General features: G+C 42.1%; 1 protein-coding gene and 1 pseudogene across 7 annotated transcripts in view; both read left to right on the top strand.

The window, feature by feature from the left end:
* Positions 1–1,575: 1,575 nt before the first annotated feature.
* LOC147901373 (TAF RNA polymerase I subunit A) overlaps positions 1,576–20,175 on the top strand; it is a 32,993-nt gene continuing 14,393 nt past the window's right edge. The window contains exons 1-9 of one of the 7 annotated variants that reach the window (XM_087376318.1): positions 2,010–2,138; positions 7,805–7,978; positions 8,146–8,314; positions 8,656–8,811; positions 15,194–15,310; positions 15,472–15,557; positions 18,498–18,931; positions 19,132–19,307; positions 19,436–19,521. In XM_087376318.1, coding sequence (XP_087232444.1) covers positions 15,200–15,310; positions 15,472–15,557; positions 18,498–18,931; positions 19,132–19,307; positions 19,436–19,521 — 893 coding nt within the window. In that variant the 5' untranslated portion in view covers positions 2,010–2,138; positions 7,805–7,978; positions 8,146–8,314; positions 8,656–8,811; positions 15,194–15,199. Of the gene's footprint in view, positions 2,139–7,804; positions 8,010–8,145; positions 8,315–8,655; positions 8,812–15,193; positions 15,311–15,471; positions 15,558–18,497; positions 18,932–19,131; positions 19,308–19,435; positions 19,522–20,175 lie in introns of all 7 variants that reach the window. The other 6 variants (XM_087376319.1, XM_087376316.1, XM_087376321.1 and 3 more) reach the window with 6 other exon arrangements.
* LOC147901374 (uncharacterized) lies at positions 4,405–6,963 on the top strand (annotated as a pseudogene).

The following is a 20,175-nucleotide window of genomic DNA, read 5'->3' on the forward strand; positions in this document are numbered from 1 at the left end:
GTTCTTTAAGGCTTTCTAATGTGCTCCTAATGTAGTGTTAGAGTCAAGTTTTTGTCCTCTTGTGGGGATCTTAAATGCTTTTGTCTTTTGTTGGGTATCTCTCTCTAGAGATGGAGGCTCTCTTTGTCTCTTATATGACACTTTTATTTATTGGTACACACACACACACACACACACACACCCCTCACCTCTTTTCTCTACTCTCTTTCACTCATCTACTTAGATAACAAGGTGGCAATGACACTGAGGCCTTGCAAAAGGAAAGAGAAGTTACGCTGGGGGAATAACATGGGATACCACAATCGAACCCTAAAGTTCCAACAACTAACTACAATTACCACTATAATTACATTTAATAGTAGCCTAAACAAGTCAACATGACTTTTCTCAAAGGAAAACCATCATCTACGCAAAACCACACCCATTCCATAGGCCCCTTGCAGGGCCAAAAATCTAGGGAGGCTAAAGGAAACAACATGACAAGATAGGACAAGCGATACCATTCCATAAGAGGGTGCTTTCTTAAATAGTCAAGTAGAAGATCAACATCATCTTTTCCCACTACACATGTCATTGCAATACCCTATGATTTAGAAAAATCAGAGAGTAGATTGCAAAAACCACTGTTCCTAATGGCTCCTCTAATTTCAAAAAATCATAACTTATGAATTAAATTCCCAGCTGTGTGTTTGGGTGGAGAGGTTGGGGTGGGACGTTGCCTGATAAGAAGGTGAGAGACATTTATTTAGGTGATTCAGCTTAATTTATAATCCGTTGAGAGGCGACAGATGACAGTAGGTGAGAGGCGGCAGATGATGCACGCAAGAGAGAGAGAGAGACAGAGAGAGACAGAGAGAGAGAGAGAGAGAGAGGTGCAGGGTAGATATAAGAGCGCAGAGCGAGAGAGAGGGGGAATGTGTGCAGGGTAGATAGAAGAGCGTAGAGGCAGTCATATCCAGGAACTTCAATTATCCTTAGCTTAATTCGGTCATTGTGATCAATTCCTTCCACAAGCTTATGTTAAATGAGTTCCGTCGATTAATTCAAATAGCCACTTTTCGAATGTTACGGGCACCTATTTCTCCCAATCAGATAATTTCTCTCCATACTACTCTTCTCACATCAGTGTAGTAGTGTCTATGGCACCACATTTCCCTTTTTAGCACTGTCTTCCAGGCATCGCTCTACTTACAGTTTTGTTAAGAAGTCTCATACACACTTTGTTACCAAGTGGCTCCCTTCTATTTTGGTTCTCTCTCTCTCACACACACACACACACACACACACACACTCTCTCTCTCTCTCTCTCTCTCTCTCTTTCTTTTTTTAAGAGAACTCTCACACACACACACACACACACACACTTTGCAAATCTCTTTTTGCAAGTGGTTGCATCGTCCATTCATCTTCGTTTACATTTGGAAGAACTTAAGGTAGTGCTAACGAGTACTTGCACTTTATTGTTAGCATTGCCTTCCAAGCAGCAATGCGCTACTTACATTTTCTAAAAAAAAGTGTCCCACACAACCTTTTGCCACATGGATTCTTTCTATTTTTGTGAGCTCTCTCTCTCTTCCCTCTCTCCCCCTTCCCCTTCCTCGCGAGTAGTTAAGGCACTAACTGCTGACGAGTACTTGTAATCGCTTGTTTTATCAAGTTACTTTATAAGTGTCCACTTACACTTATAACGACATTCCAAAAGGCAGGGCCTTACCTAGTCTTTGTTTGAAGGATGGAGGATGTCGCAAATGGAGGATGTTGCAACAGCAGCTCCAGGGCCGAGGAAGAAGCGTATGCGAGGTAGCACGGATGAGCTTGTCCAGCTACAGCAGTCTCCACTCACCCGTCATATTTCGTGTCACGATCGCCCGGACCTCATCCGGAAAGCTAAACAGCTTGCCTTCCCAGATGATCAAGGCCCTTATAACCGCACTGCTCTTCGGAAACAGTATGGGAGGGATACACCCCTTGGTGGCAGTGACGGTTTGATTAGTTATCATAAGGGCAGACTGGACCGGCTTCTTAATGACCTCCTCCTGGCGCATCGATGGAAAGAGGCTGCTGGCGTACTGAGCGTGCTCCTTAGAGCCATACCGACGGAGGAAGGATGGCAGCCTCGAAATTCCCGTCAGTTTTGGGTACTGAACCTCCCGCCTAACCGTCCCTAGGACTCAACACCAGTCCTATGCATGCAAACCACTATAATTTGAAAGCCTTGCAGACGAAAATGAAATAAGAGAAATGTCTTTTATTGCAGAAGATCCACCGATTCTACAAGGGCAAAAGTAGTGTAAAATGTGGGATAGCTCAAGTTTACAAACTCTAAATAAAGCTGTGAAATAAACAAAGCTTCTGGATACATAAAAGTTAGAACATCTACTGATTTCAGCCTTGTTTCTTGACCTTTGACCTTTGAGGATAGTGCATCTGCGCTCTCCTTGAGTTTCTCCTCCCCCTATGGGCTGCTCATCTGCGCTTCAAGGGTCCCTAGGGTTTCTGGTACTTAGCTCTTTTGGAGATGGTTTCTTCAATCCGAACCTGATCTTGGTTATTTTAGGTATCTTCTAGGCCAGGGTCCACTAGGTTAGCTGGTGCTGGATTCAGTTTTTAGGACGTACTTTGTGCAAGCCACCCTTATCTGGTTTGGTCCCAAGCCTACATCTCAAGTGTCGGTCAACTAAGGCGTAAATGTAGTATGCATTGGTTCCAATCTAAGCCAACTTTCAAAATATTTTAACGCCTTCATGGCAAACTTTTATAGACAGATCATCAAAAAATCGATGTTGGAGCACAATCGTAGTAGCCGTGTTGCCCACCAGATCTGCCTCAAACTCCCAGCCTCTTGGCACATGCCATTTTTGGCATTCGATTGCATGTGTGCTCCAATCTATTCTAGTACACAATCTCCAGGTGTCTGCTGGAGCTCATTGTGTAAAATTTCGGAGAATAGCCTGCACTGTTGAGGTTTCGCTGTTGTTTGCATGAGTATGGCTATATTATTTGGCAGGTGGTTGGGCTTCAAAATTAGGCCTGGTTTTACTGCTGACCCTGGCTGTTGCTCTGATGTTTTGTGACTTCCTGGTTACTTGAGTATATAGCCTGGCAAGAAGAGCTGTAGCTACTCGGTTACAGAAGCATGATGATACCAAGTTGATCTATTTCCTTCATAGCCTTCATCTGGCCTTCCAGTGGTATGTTTGTGGCTGGTGAACCAGATTTGTATGATCGGGCATTCATGTTGCTTCAAAATTTTGAGCTGATGCATAAGGGCCTGCAGCAGAAGGCATTCCAAGCGGGTGGATGCTGCTTGTCATGGATTAAACTGGCTCACTAGGAATGTTCAGATAACAGTGGACTAGTCAACCATTTCCAAAGCTGACCAACATGTGAATAAGCAGGCTGACCAGCAAATCATGGCGGCCACTTGCATTAATCTGTTGGAATAGTAAGAGATTGTCTGGTTCTTCCCTTGCTGCATATCATTGAATTTTGTCCTCCAAGTGAACCGCTTCTTTAGGTCATCACAAAACTCCTGCCAGAGGGAATCTGTGACGAGATTAGTGTGATCTATGCATCATCACCATTAACTGCTGGATGAGATCGAGAGGAGTAGAGCATGGGGTGAAGGCACATGTGCTGAAAGCAGGTCCTGAGAGGGGGTCCGCTTACAAGACATTGGGTCTCCTGAGACTTGTTTTACTTGTGGAAGCTGGTCCATATATGTGGCTTTTTTAGATGCAACACAACCATAAATTGAAGAAGAACCTACTGCAAACTTGCTTGCTTGCGATTTTTGCATGTCTTTTCTTCTAACATGAATTGTGAGAAATGTCATTTCAAAAAGTTGGATCCCATGACTTAATCCGCATGGTAATGGGCATCTAGTTCATGTTTTATTTGATGATGGTAGTACTCACAATTTCATTGATGCTTCTCTTGTGTAGAACTTGTGCATCCCAATGCCATAGTTGCATATGAAACGCGTTTCATACTTGTATGAAACCCGCATGAAACGTGTAAACGTTTCATACGCGTTTCATACAGCCCCAATTTTTGGGTAGGGTTCAAAAGGGGGCAAAATCGCGATTTCACGCATTTCGCCGTACCCGTGCACTCCGTACTCCCGTACGCTCCGTCCGTGCAGCTTGTATGCTCCTTCTTGCTCATTCTCGAGGTTTGTGCCCCCAATCATCCCCAATGTGCATTCAATCGTCCTTTCTACAGTCTAGCCTTCTTCTTGAATTTGGCGCTGCATCCTTTCATGCAGGCTGAAATCTGCTCTTTCTGATGTTTCTGAAATCTAACGCTCCTCTCTTGATTCATCTGCTCATCTTGCATGCATGATGTAGGCTGGAAAGCTGCAATTACTTTTGCTGTTCTACATCGCTTTTTGCAAGTAAGAAGATGCCTCGAAAAGGTAGTGCGTTGTGGAGCAATGTCACCTTCAATTCCTTTGGTGCACACTATGATAAGAGTGGCACAGGCAAGTGGACCTGCAACTTTTGTGCTGAGCCGCATCATGGGACATTTCAGAGATTGCAGGCTCACTTTTCTCGAACAAAGGGCTTTGGTATTGGCCCTTGTTCTCGTGTGCCAAAGGAGGTGTATGATGGCTTGAAGGCCTGGAAAGCTAAAATGCTAGGGATTCCAATTGACAGAGTCAATGCATGGGATGAGCTTGAATTAAATATCTCAGCTATTCCAGCATCAATGAGGGAGGAGAATGACATTTTGCAGATGTCGCAGTCTTCAGGCTCCACGCCCACAGCTAAAAGAAGTGCCCTTCCCTTGTTTAAGCGAGGAGATATGAAGGCAGAGAGGTAACAAAGTTGTTTGTGCAATGTGCATTGTCTTTCAATATTACTCGAATCGCTCGTTGGAAGTCTACTATGCGAGCTATCTTGCGTATTGGGTGTGAGTGGGAGGGTCCGAGCTATGAGACATTGCGTACAAAAGAGCTTCGCCATGAGAAAGAAGCATTGATGAGAGAGCTAGAACCTCTGAAGGGAACATGGCAGAAGTATGGTTGCACCTTGCTATGTGATGGCTGGTCAGATGTGAGGAAAAGAAATGTCTACAACATTCTAGTTTCCTCTTGCAAAGGAACTATGTTCCTTCGTGCTATAGATGCATCAGCTTCAGGGACAGTGGTGACAGGTGCATATATATGGTCTCATTTGCGCACAGCTATTCTTGAGATTGGTGTAGCAAATGTGGTGCAGGTGATCACAGATAATGGCTCCAATTGTGTGTCCATGGGAAGGATGCTTGAGGATGAGTTTCCCACTATTGTTTGGACACCATGTGCTTCTCATAGTTTGGATCTTGCCATTGAGGAAATGGCAAAGTTGCCTTGGGTTTCTCATATATTTTCTAAAGCTTTGAGCATGGTAAATTTTGTAACCAAAAGACCCAAGGTCTTGAGCATGTTCAGGGAAAATAGTGACCTCGACCTTTTAAAGCCCTCAAAGACACGGTTTGCTTATATGTTCATAATGTTGGAGAGGGTTGTTCAAGTGCGGCATGGCTTGCTGCGTACAGTTGTTTCCCGTGATTGGCAGCAATGGGGGGATAGGAATGAGCCCAAAGCAATTGGTTTCAGCCACATGGTCATGAGAGATGCATGGTGGGAGGAGGTTGCAGCTCTAGTGAAGACGATGAACCCCATGTACAACGTTCTTTGATTGAGAGATATGGAGGGGAGCACCATTGGGCTAAGTTCATGGACAAAGTGGGGGAAGCCCTTGATGCGTATACTCACCTATCTGCAGACAGGTATCCTGTACTCATGAGTCATCCTTTGAAGTTTAGCATTTTTCGAAGTAGCAAAGTGGCATGCTTAGAATTCCTTTTAATCTATGTTTTCATTTTTTCTTAACATTATTGGTTTTGCCTTTGATTCATAATTTCTTATGAAGGATTGAAGACCTTAAGGAGATCTGGAACACGCGTTGGGATTGGTTTAATAGGCCAATCCATATTGTTGCTCATATCCTTCATCCTCTATGGAGGAATGAGCAGCAATATCTCGATAGAGAATTAGAGGATGGGTGGTCAGCTTATACGAGCAAGATCGTGGGAGATGATGATGATCTGCTTTTGAAGCTGGAGGATGAGTGTCTTCTTTTCCGCAACCGAAGCGGTGTTTTTGGATCACGCAATGCACAGAGAGAGGAGACTCAGCTAGCAGCAGTTTCTTGGTGGGAAAAATATGGCATTGAGGCACCCCACTTGGTAATACTTAACCCTAGAGGCAATACTTTCTTATTACTTGAAAACATGTGGGTATAGCTCAGCAATTGGAAGCTGCCACTTAACCTGTAAAGTCTGAGAATGTCTCTTGTTTTGTTTCAAAGACGCATAGCGATGCGAGTTCTCTCACAAGACTGTAGCTCTGGACCTTGTGAGAGAAACTGGAGTACATGGGCCTTACTCCATACCAAGAAGAGGAACAGATTGTCCACTGTGCAATTGGAGAGGTTGGTCTTTTGCCACTGCAATCTACGATTGCTCGAGCAAACGAACTACCCCATTGAGCCTCGGCAGGTGAATCCCTACAAAATCGACATCACAACGCCATGTTGTACGAGGAGATCACGGCTTCATCTCACCACACCCGATCCTCCCAGGCAGCTGGTGCCAGTACTTCAATTGCACCTGCATCTCATGAGGATGCTTTTTATGAGTCTTCTGGGAGTTCCAGTAGCAGTGAGGAGGCGGCTGATGAGGACATGGATTTGGTTGAGGAGGAAGATGCTGACATTGATGATGAGGCTTGACTTTTGATTTGTGACTTTGTCACTTATTATTGATAGACAGTACTTTGAATTCCAGTTGTAGTTTGACCTTTTTACCTTCATGGTCCATCACCATGGAGGTCTTGGGAGGTTCATTGATGACTCTAGTTTTTATTATTATCAGTATTCAGTATGTGTGATCAGTATGATCAAGATTCAATTATCAATATGTATGATCATTCAGTATGTATGTGTGAAGATGATCATTGAGTACTCTAATATGTATAATGTATGATCATTGCTGACTAGCTTTTTGTATGATCAGGATTCAGTATGTATGGTGCTTATACTTGATATGTATGTTTTTTGTATCATGTCTGCACTATGGAGTCACTTACAATCTTTATTTGCACATTTTTGTATATGGCATGATGCATACCCTAGGTATGAATGCACATATTTTCACATTCCGAATGAAACCCGTTTCATTCATTTTTCGAAACCCGTTTCAAACGTATGAAACCCGTTTGAAACCTCCCGTTTCAGAAACTCCTGGCAACTATGCCCAATGCTTCCTAGTAGCCACCATTATGTGGTCTATCTCGCACATGGAGCCATAGAGTCTTGGGAGGAGATGGTTCCGAATCTTCGAGTGGAGATTCAAGACTACTTGGAGGAGCTGTCTTTTCATGTGATGAGATTGGATAGGGTAGATATTCTGCTTGGGATGGAGTGGTGAGCCATCTGTAAATATTGATAATCAAAACCATGTAATTCAATTGTAATTTAATGAAAAGCAGCTCATGCTTCATGAAGATCTTCGAGGACCAATGGTTCATATGGCATCTCTAGTTGATTTCAATGCACGTGTTTACAATAATAAATATTTTTGTTCTGATTTGGAAACCTATCATTAAATGCCATCCTGAGAGTGTGATGCTTTTTGGTGTGTTGAAAAGCTTGAAATGTATTTTGATAATAATTTGATTTCTTTTTCTGAAAAACAAACCTACGAAGCATCTCTCTTGTAACAATAATGATAGTCTGTTTGCTGTCATGAAAAACAGCAAACGCGCTGAGGAGATACCAACGGTTTTGCATATACAAATACTTCAGCCATGGATTTGGCTGCCTACATTTATGAGTCAATGTTGGGTGGACAGTGTGTGGATGGACTACCCGCTGCTCGGTATATCTGTGATGTAACTCAGTCTGCTGAATCTTATGCCATAGCTACTGAGGTAGCTGACGTGATTAGTTGGAGCTCTTGGAGTGAGGATTTACCTGAGGCTTAACTAGTCAAAGACATTATGTTTGAGTATTCAGACATGTTTTCAAAGGAACTTTCCATGGGTCTACCTCCTATGAGAAATATTAATCATAGAATCGAACGGTACCTGGTGTGCAGCTTATGTTCAGGAAGTGTATAAAGGACAAGTTCGAAAGAAGAGGATGAAATTGCGTGGCAACTTCAGGAATACCTTGGTTGGGTTAAGTACAGCCTTGCAAGTCACCTTGGGACGCACTAGTGCTTCTGGTTAAGAAGAAAGACTATGGTATGCGTCTAAGCGTAGACGGTAAGAGTGATCGCTTGACGATCAGGAACAAATATCCATTATCTTGGATGGACGATCTCATCTTTGCTCTGTAGAGCCAAGTACTTGAAGAAGATTGATTTAGAACGGGCTATCGCCAAATAATGATATTTTAGAAATATGTCAGCGTCAGATGATGATATTTTAGAAAGATGTCTCAATGTTACCGTTTGGGCTCATTATGCACTGGCAACTTTCTAGGAGATGATGAACGATTTATTTTGTCCATCTCTAGGAAAGTTTGTTGTGCTCTTTTGGATGACATCTTAATCTTTAGTAAGACTCTCACCGTGAGCACATGCAACATTTTTGGCATAGTTCAGGAAAGGAAGCAATTGGATGCCTGACCTTCACAAACGGTCTACACAGGCAGCAAGGGTCGGCAAGAGAGGGGCATGCAATAGAAATGGAGAACGCTGCTTCTTGGATTTCAATCTGAACATGTGCTTGTAACTTCGATAGGGTCCGGAAAACTTTAGGTTCTCACGTGCCCCTGTGATTTCGATAACATCCAGTAGGAAGATTTCTTGATTCGAAACCATAGTTACAAGAAGTGTTTTGTCTATTTTGTCGTTTCGACATGTTTTGTTTTGTTTTGTTTGTGTTTTCGGGCAAAACAGATAAGTTTCGAATTGCTACTTAATATATACAAGGGCAAATAAGATATGTTGTATTCAAGTTTAGAGTGAACAAAGAGATGTACAACTCAAGACACCTAAAAAAGGAAATTCAAAGCACAAACGCGTTCTTCAAATTTATTTAAATTCAAGCTTATACGTCAAGGCACCTAAAAAGGACATTCAAAACACAAACACATTCTTTAAATTTATTAAATTCCTTTCTTAAGTTTCAACTTTAGGCCATTTAATATTCATGGAGTCAAAACTTAAAAACATATAGATTCTAGGAAAAATGGGGCATAAACATGTATTTTGATTTGGGCTTTCATTAAGAGCGTTTCGTCCTGTTTTCGAAATGTTTCATTTGTTTCGTCGTTTTGAGGTTTCAACAGGATGAAAAGGGTTTTCATGTGACTATGATCGGAACCACACATATGCCCAACCTATCTCTTTGAGCATGGAAACCATCTGCAGATAGTGCTGTCCATACTTAGAAAAGAGCAGTTGTATGCAAGCAAATGTGAGGTTTGTAACAGAAACTGACACACCTCAGACATATCTTTTCTATAAATGGTGTCCGTATTGTCTATGAGAAAGTCAAAAGGTATGTGAGTGACCAATTTTTGTGAATGATTACCAAGGTCAAATTCTTTCTAGGATTTGTGACTTCTTTCCGACTCACAATTATGCTAAGCTAGCCTTACGTCTGTCAGATTTGTCGAAAGGGGTGGAGAAGGTTAAGTATAATAAGCAGTGCTATCCTTACGTCTGTCACATTTGTCGAAAGGGGTGGTGAAGGTTAAGTATAATAAGTACCGACCCATAGTATGCATAGAGGAGCTTGATGCGGGTTTTCGGCAATTAAAACATGTGTTACATTAGCTCCTATGTTACTGATAGTGGATCTTCTTAACCATTTGTGGTTTAAATGGATGCCAGTGACTATGCTATTGGAGCATCCTTGTTCCAAGATGGTAGACTAGTAGCTTATAAGAGTAAAAAGCTCAGTGATTCACAGTATCAGTGGCCAATACATGAAAAGGATTTGTATGAGACATTATTTGTATGGCTCTACTTTCTGCAACTCCACGGATCTAAGGGGCAAGAAAGCCCGGTGGTGCAGGAGTTTGAGTTTGAGATTTGTTATGGAAAGATCTACCAACAAAGTAATTGACGCCTAGAGTAGAATTGGTAGTGTGAGTGAGATTTTATTCACAAAGATCCATTCAGACTTATACGACTCTTTCACGGGCCTTGAATACTTCAAAGGTATCTGGGATAAAGTACAAGCTGGGAATGCCCCTCTTTGTAGTAAGCTATGAGAGTACTCCATTGAGAATGGCCTATTTTTCAATAGGGTAAGGTTTGTGTACCCGGGGTATATCTTGTTTGAATGTCATGATTGTACCAGTGTTGGATATCCAGGGTTACAAAGAACTTTGGATCTAGTGAAAAACCTTGTCGAACTAACCGTCAACAATGCCAAGTCAATAAATCTGAGCACTTGAGATGAGGTGGATTGTTGCGTCCTTTGGAAATACTCGAAAATACATGGCAAATAATTTCCATGGATATCGTGATAGGCTTACCATGGACCTCTCATAGGCATGATGCAAATTGGGTAATCTTTGACCAACTCACCAAATTAGCTCGGTTCATATCCACAAGAGAGACTGTTACAATGACAACTTGCTCATTTGTTTGTTTAGCTTGTATGGCTTACCGGCTGAAATAGTTAGTTGCCAAGATGATAAGTTTACTGGGCATTTCTGCAACTTCTTTGCATTCTCAGGAATTACCGGCTGTGTTTGAGTAATCAGACACCCAGATCAGCATGAATTCAGCTGATCATCGTCGGATGGATAGATTGAGCGGGTCAATCATACTTTGGAAGACATGCTAAGTTGATTTAGAAGATTACCTTCCATTGCTTGAGTTTGTGTACAATGATGGGAAAAGAAAAATGGGAGAAAGTCATGGATGAAGAAATGGATGCCTTGGAAGCAAATGCTACATGGGAATTGGTGCCTTTGCCTAAAGACAAGAATGCAATTGGCTGCAAGTGGGTTTATAAGGTGAAGCACAATGCAGATGGTTTTGTGAATAGATACAAGGCAAGATTAGTTGTCAAGGGGTATGCACAGACATATGGCATTGATCATGAAGAAACATTCAGTCTGGTTGCAAGGATGGCAACCATAAGAGTAGTCATTGCTATGGCTGCATTAAAGGGATGGTCTTTACATCAGATGGATGTAAAGGCTTTTTTGCATGGTGGTTTGCAAGAAGAGGTCTATATGGAGCAGCCACCAGGTTATGTTCATGCTGTTTGTTTGCAGGTTGAAGAAAGCCTTGTATGGCTTGAAGCAAGCACCCAGAGCATGGTCTGACAAGATAGGACAGTATCTTGTCACTATTGGCTTTCAGATTTCCAAGGCAGATTTCTCACTTTATGTGAGAAAAACAGAGAAAGGCATTATGCTGCTTGTCATTTATGTTGATGATTTGATCATCACAGGTGATAGTGATGAAGATATCCTTCATGTGAAAATGCTATTGAAGCAGAAGTTTGAGATGAAGGATTTGGGAGAGCTGTGTTACTTCTTAGGCATTGAGGTGATTAGATCCACAAGTGGAATATGGCTCTTGCAGAGGCAGTATGGATTGGACATGCTGTCCAAATATGAGATGACAAGCTGTAAACCTATTTCAGTTCCTTTGGAGCAGAATGTGAAGTTGGGTGCAGATGCAGGTGAGCTTCTGGAAGACCCTACTATGTACAGACGCATAGTAGGAAGTTTGATTTATATGTTTAGTACCAGGCCAGATTTGAGCTATGATGTTGGGTTGGTAAGTCGGTTTATGTAGGCTCCAAGGAAATCACATTTGGATGCGGCTAGACGCATACTGAGGTATGTGAAGTTCACATTGTAGTATGGACTATTTTATGAGACTGGGGTTCAGATATAGTTGCATGGATACACTGGATGCTGATTGGGCTAGTAGTATTTCTGATAGGCGATCTACAAGTGGATATATGTTCTCTTTTGGGAGTGCTGCAGTCACTTGGAGCTGCAAGAAACAGCCTACAGTTGCCTTGTCGAGAACAGAGGCTGAGTAGAGGGGTGCAGCAATGGCTGCATGTGAGGTAGCTTGGTTGCATAAGCTACTTTATGATATGCATCAGTCTACAGATGGGCCAGTTGTCATTTATTGTGACAACATGAGCAATATACACTTGGCAAATAACCCATTTTATCATGCTAGAACAAAGAACATTGAGGTGCATTATCACTATGTGCAGGAGAAGGTTCTAGTAGGTTTCATTAATCTAATTTATGTCAACACAGAGGATCAGGTAGCTAACATATTCATGAAGGCATTGGGTGCAGAGAAGCTGCACAAGTTCAGAGACCTGCTTGGTGTGCAGGAATTGAGATTGAGCTCGAGGGGGAGTGTTGAGATATCGATCTCCACTCGTGATATGGGGTCCCACAGATGTTAGCATCATGGAGCTGCAGGACTTACTTTTGGTATCAGTACCAGCTCAGGATTCCAGGCCTACTTCACCTGCAGGTTCAGCCTGGGAGGTGATTTCTAGCATTACCCTATGGCGGATATGGTGTTCGCGATGTTCTTTTGTCCTTGGGGGTCATTTATGCACGGAGGCTGACATTCTTGCTTCCATTTGGGCGGAGATTATCTTCACTCTCAGGAGTTAGTGGGAGCGGTGTACAGGCACCTCTTTGGCAGCTTGTGGGAGACTTTTATCCTTCATGAGGACATGGGACTGCTCATTATTTTTTCATTTGACCCCTTTTGGGATGTCGTGGCATTTTAGACCACCACCATGGCTTTTTTGCCACATTGTTGAGGCTAGGAATAGAGTACTTTCTCTCCCATCTGTTGTATGATTCGTTTTGAATGGAATATATCACTTTTATTTTTTTAAAAAAAAGCATAAAAAGTGCTCTGGATAGAGCACAATTTCACCTCAAGGTTTCTTAGATGTCATCGATTTTTTGAGAATCCCAAAAGATTCTTAGGTAAAGCGCATTGGCAAGGTCTACAAGATATCTCATTGCTATTGTGGTCTGTTCTTGATCTTAAAAAGATCAATGATGTGGCTCACAAGCTATAATTACTTGATATAGTATGGGTACATCCAATCTTTGACGTCAGTAGGTTGAAAGAGATATTGGATATTTGAGATAACCTGAGGGTGAACTCTTACAATTGGAGGATTCAACCACTGATGTGTCCCATGAACCAGAATGCCTTTTGGGTTATAGGAGGTTATTCCAGAGCTGAAGGTTAAGTCAAAAGATCGCTTAGAAGAGGATTGCACTTGGGAAAATGTTGATTCTTTTCGACGCAAATTCCTGAATTTATGTCGCAGTCCTTCTCTAAATAAGCGGAGGAGAATGTTATGTTCACGTATGGACATAATGTGGCTAGTGTTATGAAGGTCAGGTCTATGTATGGTCTTGTGTTCTAACCTTGGGACAATTAAGGCACTTAGTATCTTTGGTACACTAACGGTGGTCTTAGGATTGAGGCACAAAAAGAACACCCTTAAGCTTGAGATACCTAAGGGTGGCCATAGGCTTCTATAGATGTACATGGCATCTATATGAGAGCCATTACTCACTCGGGTCATTCTTGGGAGCCTGCTAGGCCGAGAGCCCATCCAGGACTGTGTCTGAGCGTTGCGTGGTATGGGATGCATAGTCTTACTTGGGATGGACTATGATCGGAGGTTGCCTTGCCTCAGCTCCTGGGTGATCTTGAGGGATCTACAGTTGGGTTGTGACACACTAGCCTACACCATATGTGTCCCTGTGTTTGTACTATGGCTTGTAGATTAACATAGAGATAGAGGAGATCCTAGAGCCCCCAATATTGTGTATAGTGGAACCTGAAAGCGTAATTGGAGAGCCTCAAGATAAGGGTCCATGGCGGGGCTTATGGTAATTACCAAATGGCACTCTCACAAAGGTCTGAAAAGGCACACGATAGGTGTAGAAAGCGGTTGACAAAGACATCTATTAGAAGAGAGCTAAGGGTGATTTAGGGTGGTGGCTGTGCTGCCCCAAGGAATGGGGAAGGCATGGGAAGGGGTAGTGCCCAACGTGCGCTCCATTTGGAAGAAGCGGTTCAAGATTTAGTGGTCATCGAATTGTATACTATGCACCCTTTTTGGAAGAGGCGGCCACAAGGGGAGGCTACACAAATTGGAGGGGTGTCTTGGTAGGCCATTGTGCATCCATTTGGAAGAGGGGGAGCAAATTTGGCATGATCTTGACATGGGTTGGGTAGGAATGGCGACAGCCAAGGTCACTAGAAAGTCTTGACCTTTACCATGCCAACTTCAGATCTGCATTCCTATTGATTCCAATTCCGCATCGTAACGTTCTTCAACAGCCATTTCTTCATCCTGTTCATTGCTTCACCACTTTCATCAGGTGGGAACATGTCGGTTGCCTCTCGGTATAATCAGCGATGGGGAGGGGCAGAGGTGGCCGCCTCCTTGAGCAATCCGACGACAAGGGGAGTGTGCAAGCCGTCCTGTCACTGTTTTGGAGCTGGGCCATAGTACAGGTAGGTCTAACCTCTTTATCAACTACGATATGGTCAGGAAAGCTTGTCATGCAATGGGGGAAATACCCATGCATATGATATCCCTTGCTCTTCATCTTGTAGAAAGGAGGGTATTCTTCATATGCCAAGGCTATTATCCATTACTGTCCTACATTACAGGACGTGTGAGATCTGCCTTTACCTTCATAGCAGTAATGACGAACTACCTTGGTTTCCGGAAGTCATGAATTGGAAGATGTGATGTATCATGTATTCAACTGCTAGATGGCTGAGATGCCAAGAGTTGTAATGTTATTGATTGGTGTTCCGAGATGCCAAGTGTCAGTGTTCTTGATTGGCGCACAGCCTGTAACCAAGGAGAACCTATGAATAGGCATGTCTTTCGAAGAGGTTCTACGTTGCATAGATGAACTTTGAAGAGCGAAATCCTGTTGTTTGTGGAATGCTTGTAATGAATAAAAGAAGTTCTAGATACTATTATTTCAATTCGTTTTAAGCAAGAATCACAATCATGACAACTTTTCTGTTTATCTGTGGAAGGTATTTTTGTCTCTGAAAAGAAGCAATTCTAAAATAGACAAATGATTTGACAAACTCAAAGCCATACTAACTTTGTGCTTAGGGGTTGACATTTTTGTAGGCAGCCATGGAAGTAACAAGGCAGCTGGAGGGTCTTCAAGGAAATGATAGTGAGTTCAGAAAAATGTACCAGATTTTGTACAACAAGAAACCAAAGTATCTGCACCAGCGTGATAGGGTTTGTTTGCTCTGCCTTCTGCAGTTCGTTTCTCAATCTAACTTATTGGAGGTCTCTGGTTTCATTGTCTTGCCTGACACTTTTTATGAAAAGTTTCATTTGACTTGGATGACTAGGCAAAGTGTTTTTTAATATAGGTGTATAGTGTTTGTGCATCACAGGTACAGGCTGGAGCTGTACGATTGGAGCAAGCACTATACCTTATGGGCCAAAAACAGTATGAGGATGCTCAGTTAGCTTCCAGACCGTACGTCTTTGTTTCCCCCTTGGATACATGACATGATGAAAGCAGGAGTATGTTTAGCTTTTGATGTAGGGATTGTTAGAAAAGATCAGACCCACTTGTGAGCCCCCATATGAGGACATCAGGATAATTAATCTATAGGCTTGGGAAGGGTAGGATGAGTTGCATCAGAACAGTTCTCAGGTGTTAGGGTTGCTATCTGCAACTTCTATCAATAGAAGATCAGGGCAAAAAATAGGTTGCCTTGTAGGTGCCAAGAAGGACTGCCAAATGGGCAGGTTTTGGGGACTCTTTGTTGGAGACATGGCAGTCAATCGACCTGTAGGTTGGGTCAAGCACCAGACTTGGTCGACATGGTGTGGTCTGCAGTTTTGGGTGGTTAGATAGACGCAGTTGCTGGGTTCCGTTGGCCAGTTCTAGGGTATTTCAGCCCTATATAATTGAGGGCCTTGCCCCATTGCCTGCAATGTGCATCCCACTGAAGCCCTTTTAAAGGCATGTAAGAGCCTTCCCTCCGCATCTATACCTTAGTTTTGTTCAGTCTTCCTTGACAGTATTTTGTCCAGCACTTTGCTGGATGCTTGCGGCTTCATCCTGAAGCAATTCAGCCACTCTTGTGGTGACCTAAACAGAGTATGTTTTAAAATTTCCTTTGCTGCTCTATTTTCTGTTTCATTTAGAGTTTGTCAATTCAGATTTGTTGCTGTGTATTAGAGAAAGGTTTCTTCATTATTTGTTGTGCACAGGCATATACTTCAGCACTTGAAATTCTGACATGGTATCAGAGCCTCGTCAGCAACTCGTGATACCCCCTGAACCCTGAAGGAAGTAGCTCTTCATGAGAAAAGAGACGGCCCTGTTTTCAGGAGCAGATCTCAGTTTTCAGTTTCAGAAAAGTCACACTCTCCCTCCTAAGCCTTTCACATCCTCGTCATGGCTAGTAGACTTCCCATCACATGCTTTGGGGACTTGAGAAAGCTTGATGGAACAAGTTTGTCCTTTCTAGAAGATGAAGATCTGGAGCCATGAGGTGAGAGGAGCTAAGGTCCGAGGACATCAAGAATTCTGCCGGGGCAGTGGTGACACTAGCAAATCCTGATGCAATTAGAGATTGTGTACTGCGTGATGCAGAGGCACGACTACAGATTCCATCCTCCCGCATGTTCTGCTTGCGAACACAACAGTTCATTGGCACGATTGCAGAGATTGCATCTGCTTGCATATTCAGCTTGCGGACACAGCATTTCAATCATGGACCATCCTAAAGGACATGTACGAGGTCAACAATGTTACAAGAATCCTTGACCTCGAGGCAGAGCTCTACAACATACACGTGGATGGGGTGATTTAGTACATAATTACATCACCAAGATGAAGGTGGTGAGGGATCGACTCTCTGCAGTTGGTCAACAACTGGATTCTGCTCGGATTGTTAGACTTTTTCTTGGCTGCTCCTCAAGAGCTACAAGGGTTTTGTGACGACCATGATTGCATGACAACTGTCGACACTAGTTACTTTTGAAGAACTAGTGCCCATTCTCGTGCAGCATGGAGCTCAGGAGAGGAAGTTCGATGGATCCAACAACAAAGATTTTCTCATGAAGGAAAAGCCAAGGGTAAGCCCATCAAGGGTAAGCCACAGTCTGATGGAGACTCCAAAGAAGATAGGTTAGGCGATTCAAAGACAGAAGAAATGCTTCTACTGTGAGAACCTAGGGCACTTTGCCAGAGACTGTCGAAAGAAGAAGGCAGTTTTCTTCATTCTTCCTTGACTGTATTTTGCCCGGCACTTTGCTGGATGCTTGTGGCTTCATCCTAAAGCAGTTCAGCCACTCTTATGGTGACCTAAACTGAGTATTTGGAAGTACCTTTTGCTGCTCTATGTCTCTATTTTCATTTACAGTTTGTGGGTTCAGATTTGCTGTTGTGAAATGGAGAGAGTTGTCTTTGTTATCCACTGCATACTTCAGCACTTGAAATTTGACAAAGATATCTTGATGCAGAGCCACATAAGCTATTAAGTTTACATATAGTTTCATGTGGTTCTTTGGGTTGTTATTGCAGATCCTAGACCTACCACAAATCTGTGTAAGTTCAATGGTTGATTACAAGGGTAAATATGAAGGTAGTTTCAATGTATGTACTATTAAAGTTACCATAATACATGCATATAGCTCTTCATGTATGGAAATTATGAGGTTGCTAAAGATTTGATTGAATTACCTATTTAAAAGATAACAAGAACTAGTGTACTTTTGAATGTTGTATCTTGAAATACAAGAGTAATATATCAGTCTTATCACATAAATAATACTAGATGAACCATTGCATAAAAAGAGAGCTGGTTTGATAGGGTCATTTAGTCTTTAAGAATTTCAGCCATAACAGAAAAATAACCAATTTAACAATGAAAAAAAAAACAACCACAGAAGAGGGATTTTGAGGACACCTTTAGTATCCTAAGAGATTGTATCACAATATATATTTTCATAACAAGATCCTCCATTTTATCATTAGAAAAAAATTTCAATAATGGGGTGATTTTGATGGTATCTTCTATAGCTCACAAATTTTCAACACCACCTCACAAATTCCAACACATTCGCTTGTTTTATAAATTTTTTGTAAGAGTGGATGTATTCTAGTCTTATAGAGGACTACTGAATATTGAATTATTGCTTTTGATTTAGCTCCTTGCTAGTACTAATGAAAACCAATGCCTAGTATTCCCACAATTTTGATGGCACCTTTTCAGGAAATATGAGTGCATTTGACTGCCTATTATACAAGTATTTATGCCTTCATAGAAAAAGCATGTCTTTCCAAGCTCATTGTTTTGCAGAAGGTTGGATTCAGCTAGACATTTTACATTTGACTTTGTCAGCATCTGGTCCCATGAAAAAACTTTGCTATCATCCTGAAATTGGCCCTTGTTACTTACAGCTTAATGGATACTCCTCCATATCGAGATCATGCTGTGGCAAATATGATACATGGTCTGATATTGTATCATCAGTGGCATGATTCGGTCATGCAAGAACTGCAAGGTTCTGAAAGAAGGGGGAATCTACCTTTTAAGAGTGAGAAGATGGAGCTTTCAGAAGGGGTTGGGGAGAATGAGGAAGTAATTGGCCATAATTGTGCGCATGAATCAGTCCCCACCACACAAAAGTTTGTGCCTAGGCCAGATGATGATCTAACTTCAGAAGCCTCTGTGCCACTTAGTGAAGAAAATGTCCTTACATCTTCGAGGAGAAGACTTCATGAAAGCACCTTACTTGATGAAAGAAAAGGAACTATACAAAGTTTCTATGATGACTCCGATGAAGAAAGGGAAACAAGTTGGATAAAGAAATCAGCAATTATCTGCACGTCTGGTATGCTTACTCAATTCGTTTCAAGAAAGTTATCTTTCTGTTATTCCTTGAGTGTAATAAGCTGTGGAAGACAACTGTTTCGAGGGGGTACCTCAAATCAACTAGAATTTAAAAATTGAAATGATTCTACTGAGGTCACCATATTTCCAAGGATTTTGATAGTAATTTTCTGAATGGGTATGGATTTCTGTCACATGCAGACATGAATATAAAGCTTTTTCCCTTTATCTTGCCAAGAATGCATCAGGGAGCACATTATGCTGTCCCTATGGTGACAACAAAAGTGAAGGGGTTGCATAGCAATGCAATCAAGCATCTACGGAAGACACTCTCTCTAGATAAACGCCTGACTATGGCCTTACTTCCTCTTGTTCAGGTGACTGTCAAACCCATCCCCTACCCCTTTGCCCCCAACCCTGCATCCCCGCCCCAAGGCTGTGACGCCTTCTTTAATTGTTTGGTAAATGGAACCTTTTTAACCTTTTTATATCGCTTTCTTTACAGCTAATGCTTGGCGGAGCTGATATAGGAGGTGCCTATGAGGAGATTGAGAAGTGTTGCCAGGGATCAGATCAGTGCATTCCCTTCAGGTTCGTTGATCGTTTCAGAGGCACATTTATCAAACAGTTTTTCATGTGTATAGTTGTGTATCAATTTATTGAAACTGTTGCTGTCCCTTAAACAAAAGAAGGGAGTCCCAGGTCACACCTGTCAAAATGGAATCTCTCATGCTTCAACTACATTTCAAGTTCAACATTGATAAAGATAAAAAAGGTAAGCTTGTCAAGAAAATAGTAATAAGCTAAGGATAGCTTCAAGTTGTTAGCTGTAGTCACATTGGGTCCACCCTTAAAGTCAGCAAGCAATCTAAACAAGCGAAGGAGGCCTATGTTACGTGAACAACTAGAGTATTCTAGGATCTGGTGTATCCACAAGCGACCCATTGGTATTTCTTGTCCCAAAACGTTAGGTTCTGATGTTCACATGTAACTTGTTGGGTTAAGAGCATAAGTATATTGAATTATCATGATTACAGTTAGGTCCTGGCTTACTGGAGGCTAACCCGGGGACATTACGCCTCTGCATTTTTTAACATGTAATTAGTTTTTCACTATCCTTGGCATTTTAAAGTGTTCACATAGGACCCTAGCGAGCACAGGAGATTTTTGAAATATTGTTCAAGTAGCTGTGGCTATGATTGTAGCGATAGAGAAGTTTTTTATTTCTTGCTTGATGAGTTAGCA

The sequence above is a fragment of the Dipteris shenzhenensis genome, chromosome 6, assembly GCF_047967505.1.
Source record: "Dipteris shenzhenensis isolate YYH24624 ecotype China chromosome 6, Dip_SZ_1.0, whole genome shotgun sequence".
Lineage (NCBI taxonomy): Eukaryota > Viridiplantae > Streptophyta > Polypodiopsida > Gleicheniales > Dipteridaceae > Dipteris > Dipteris shenzhenensis.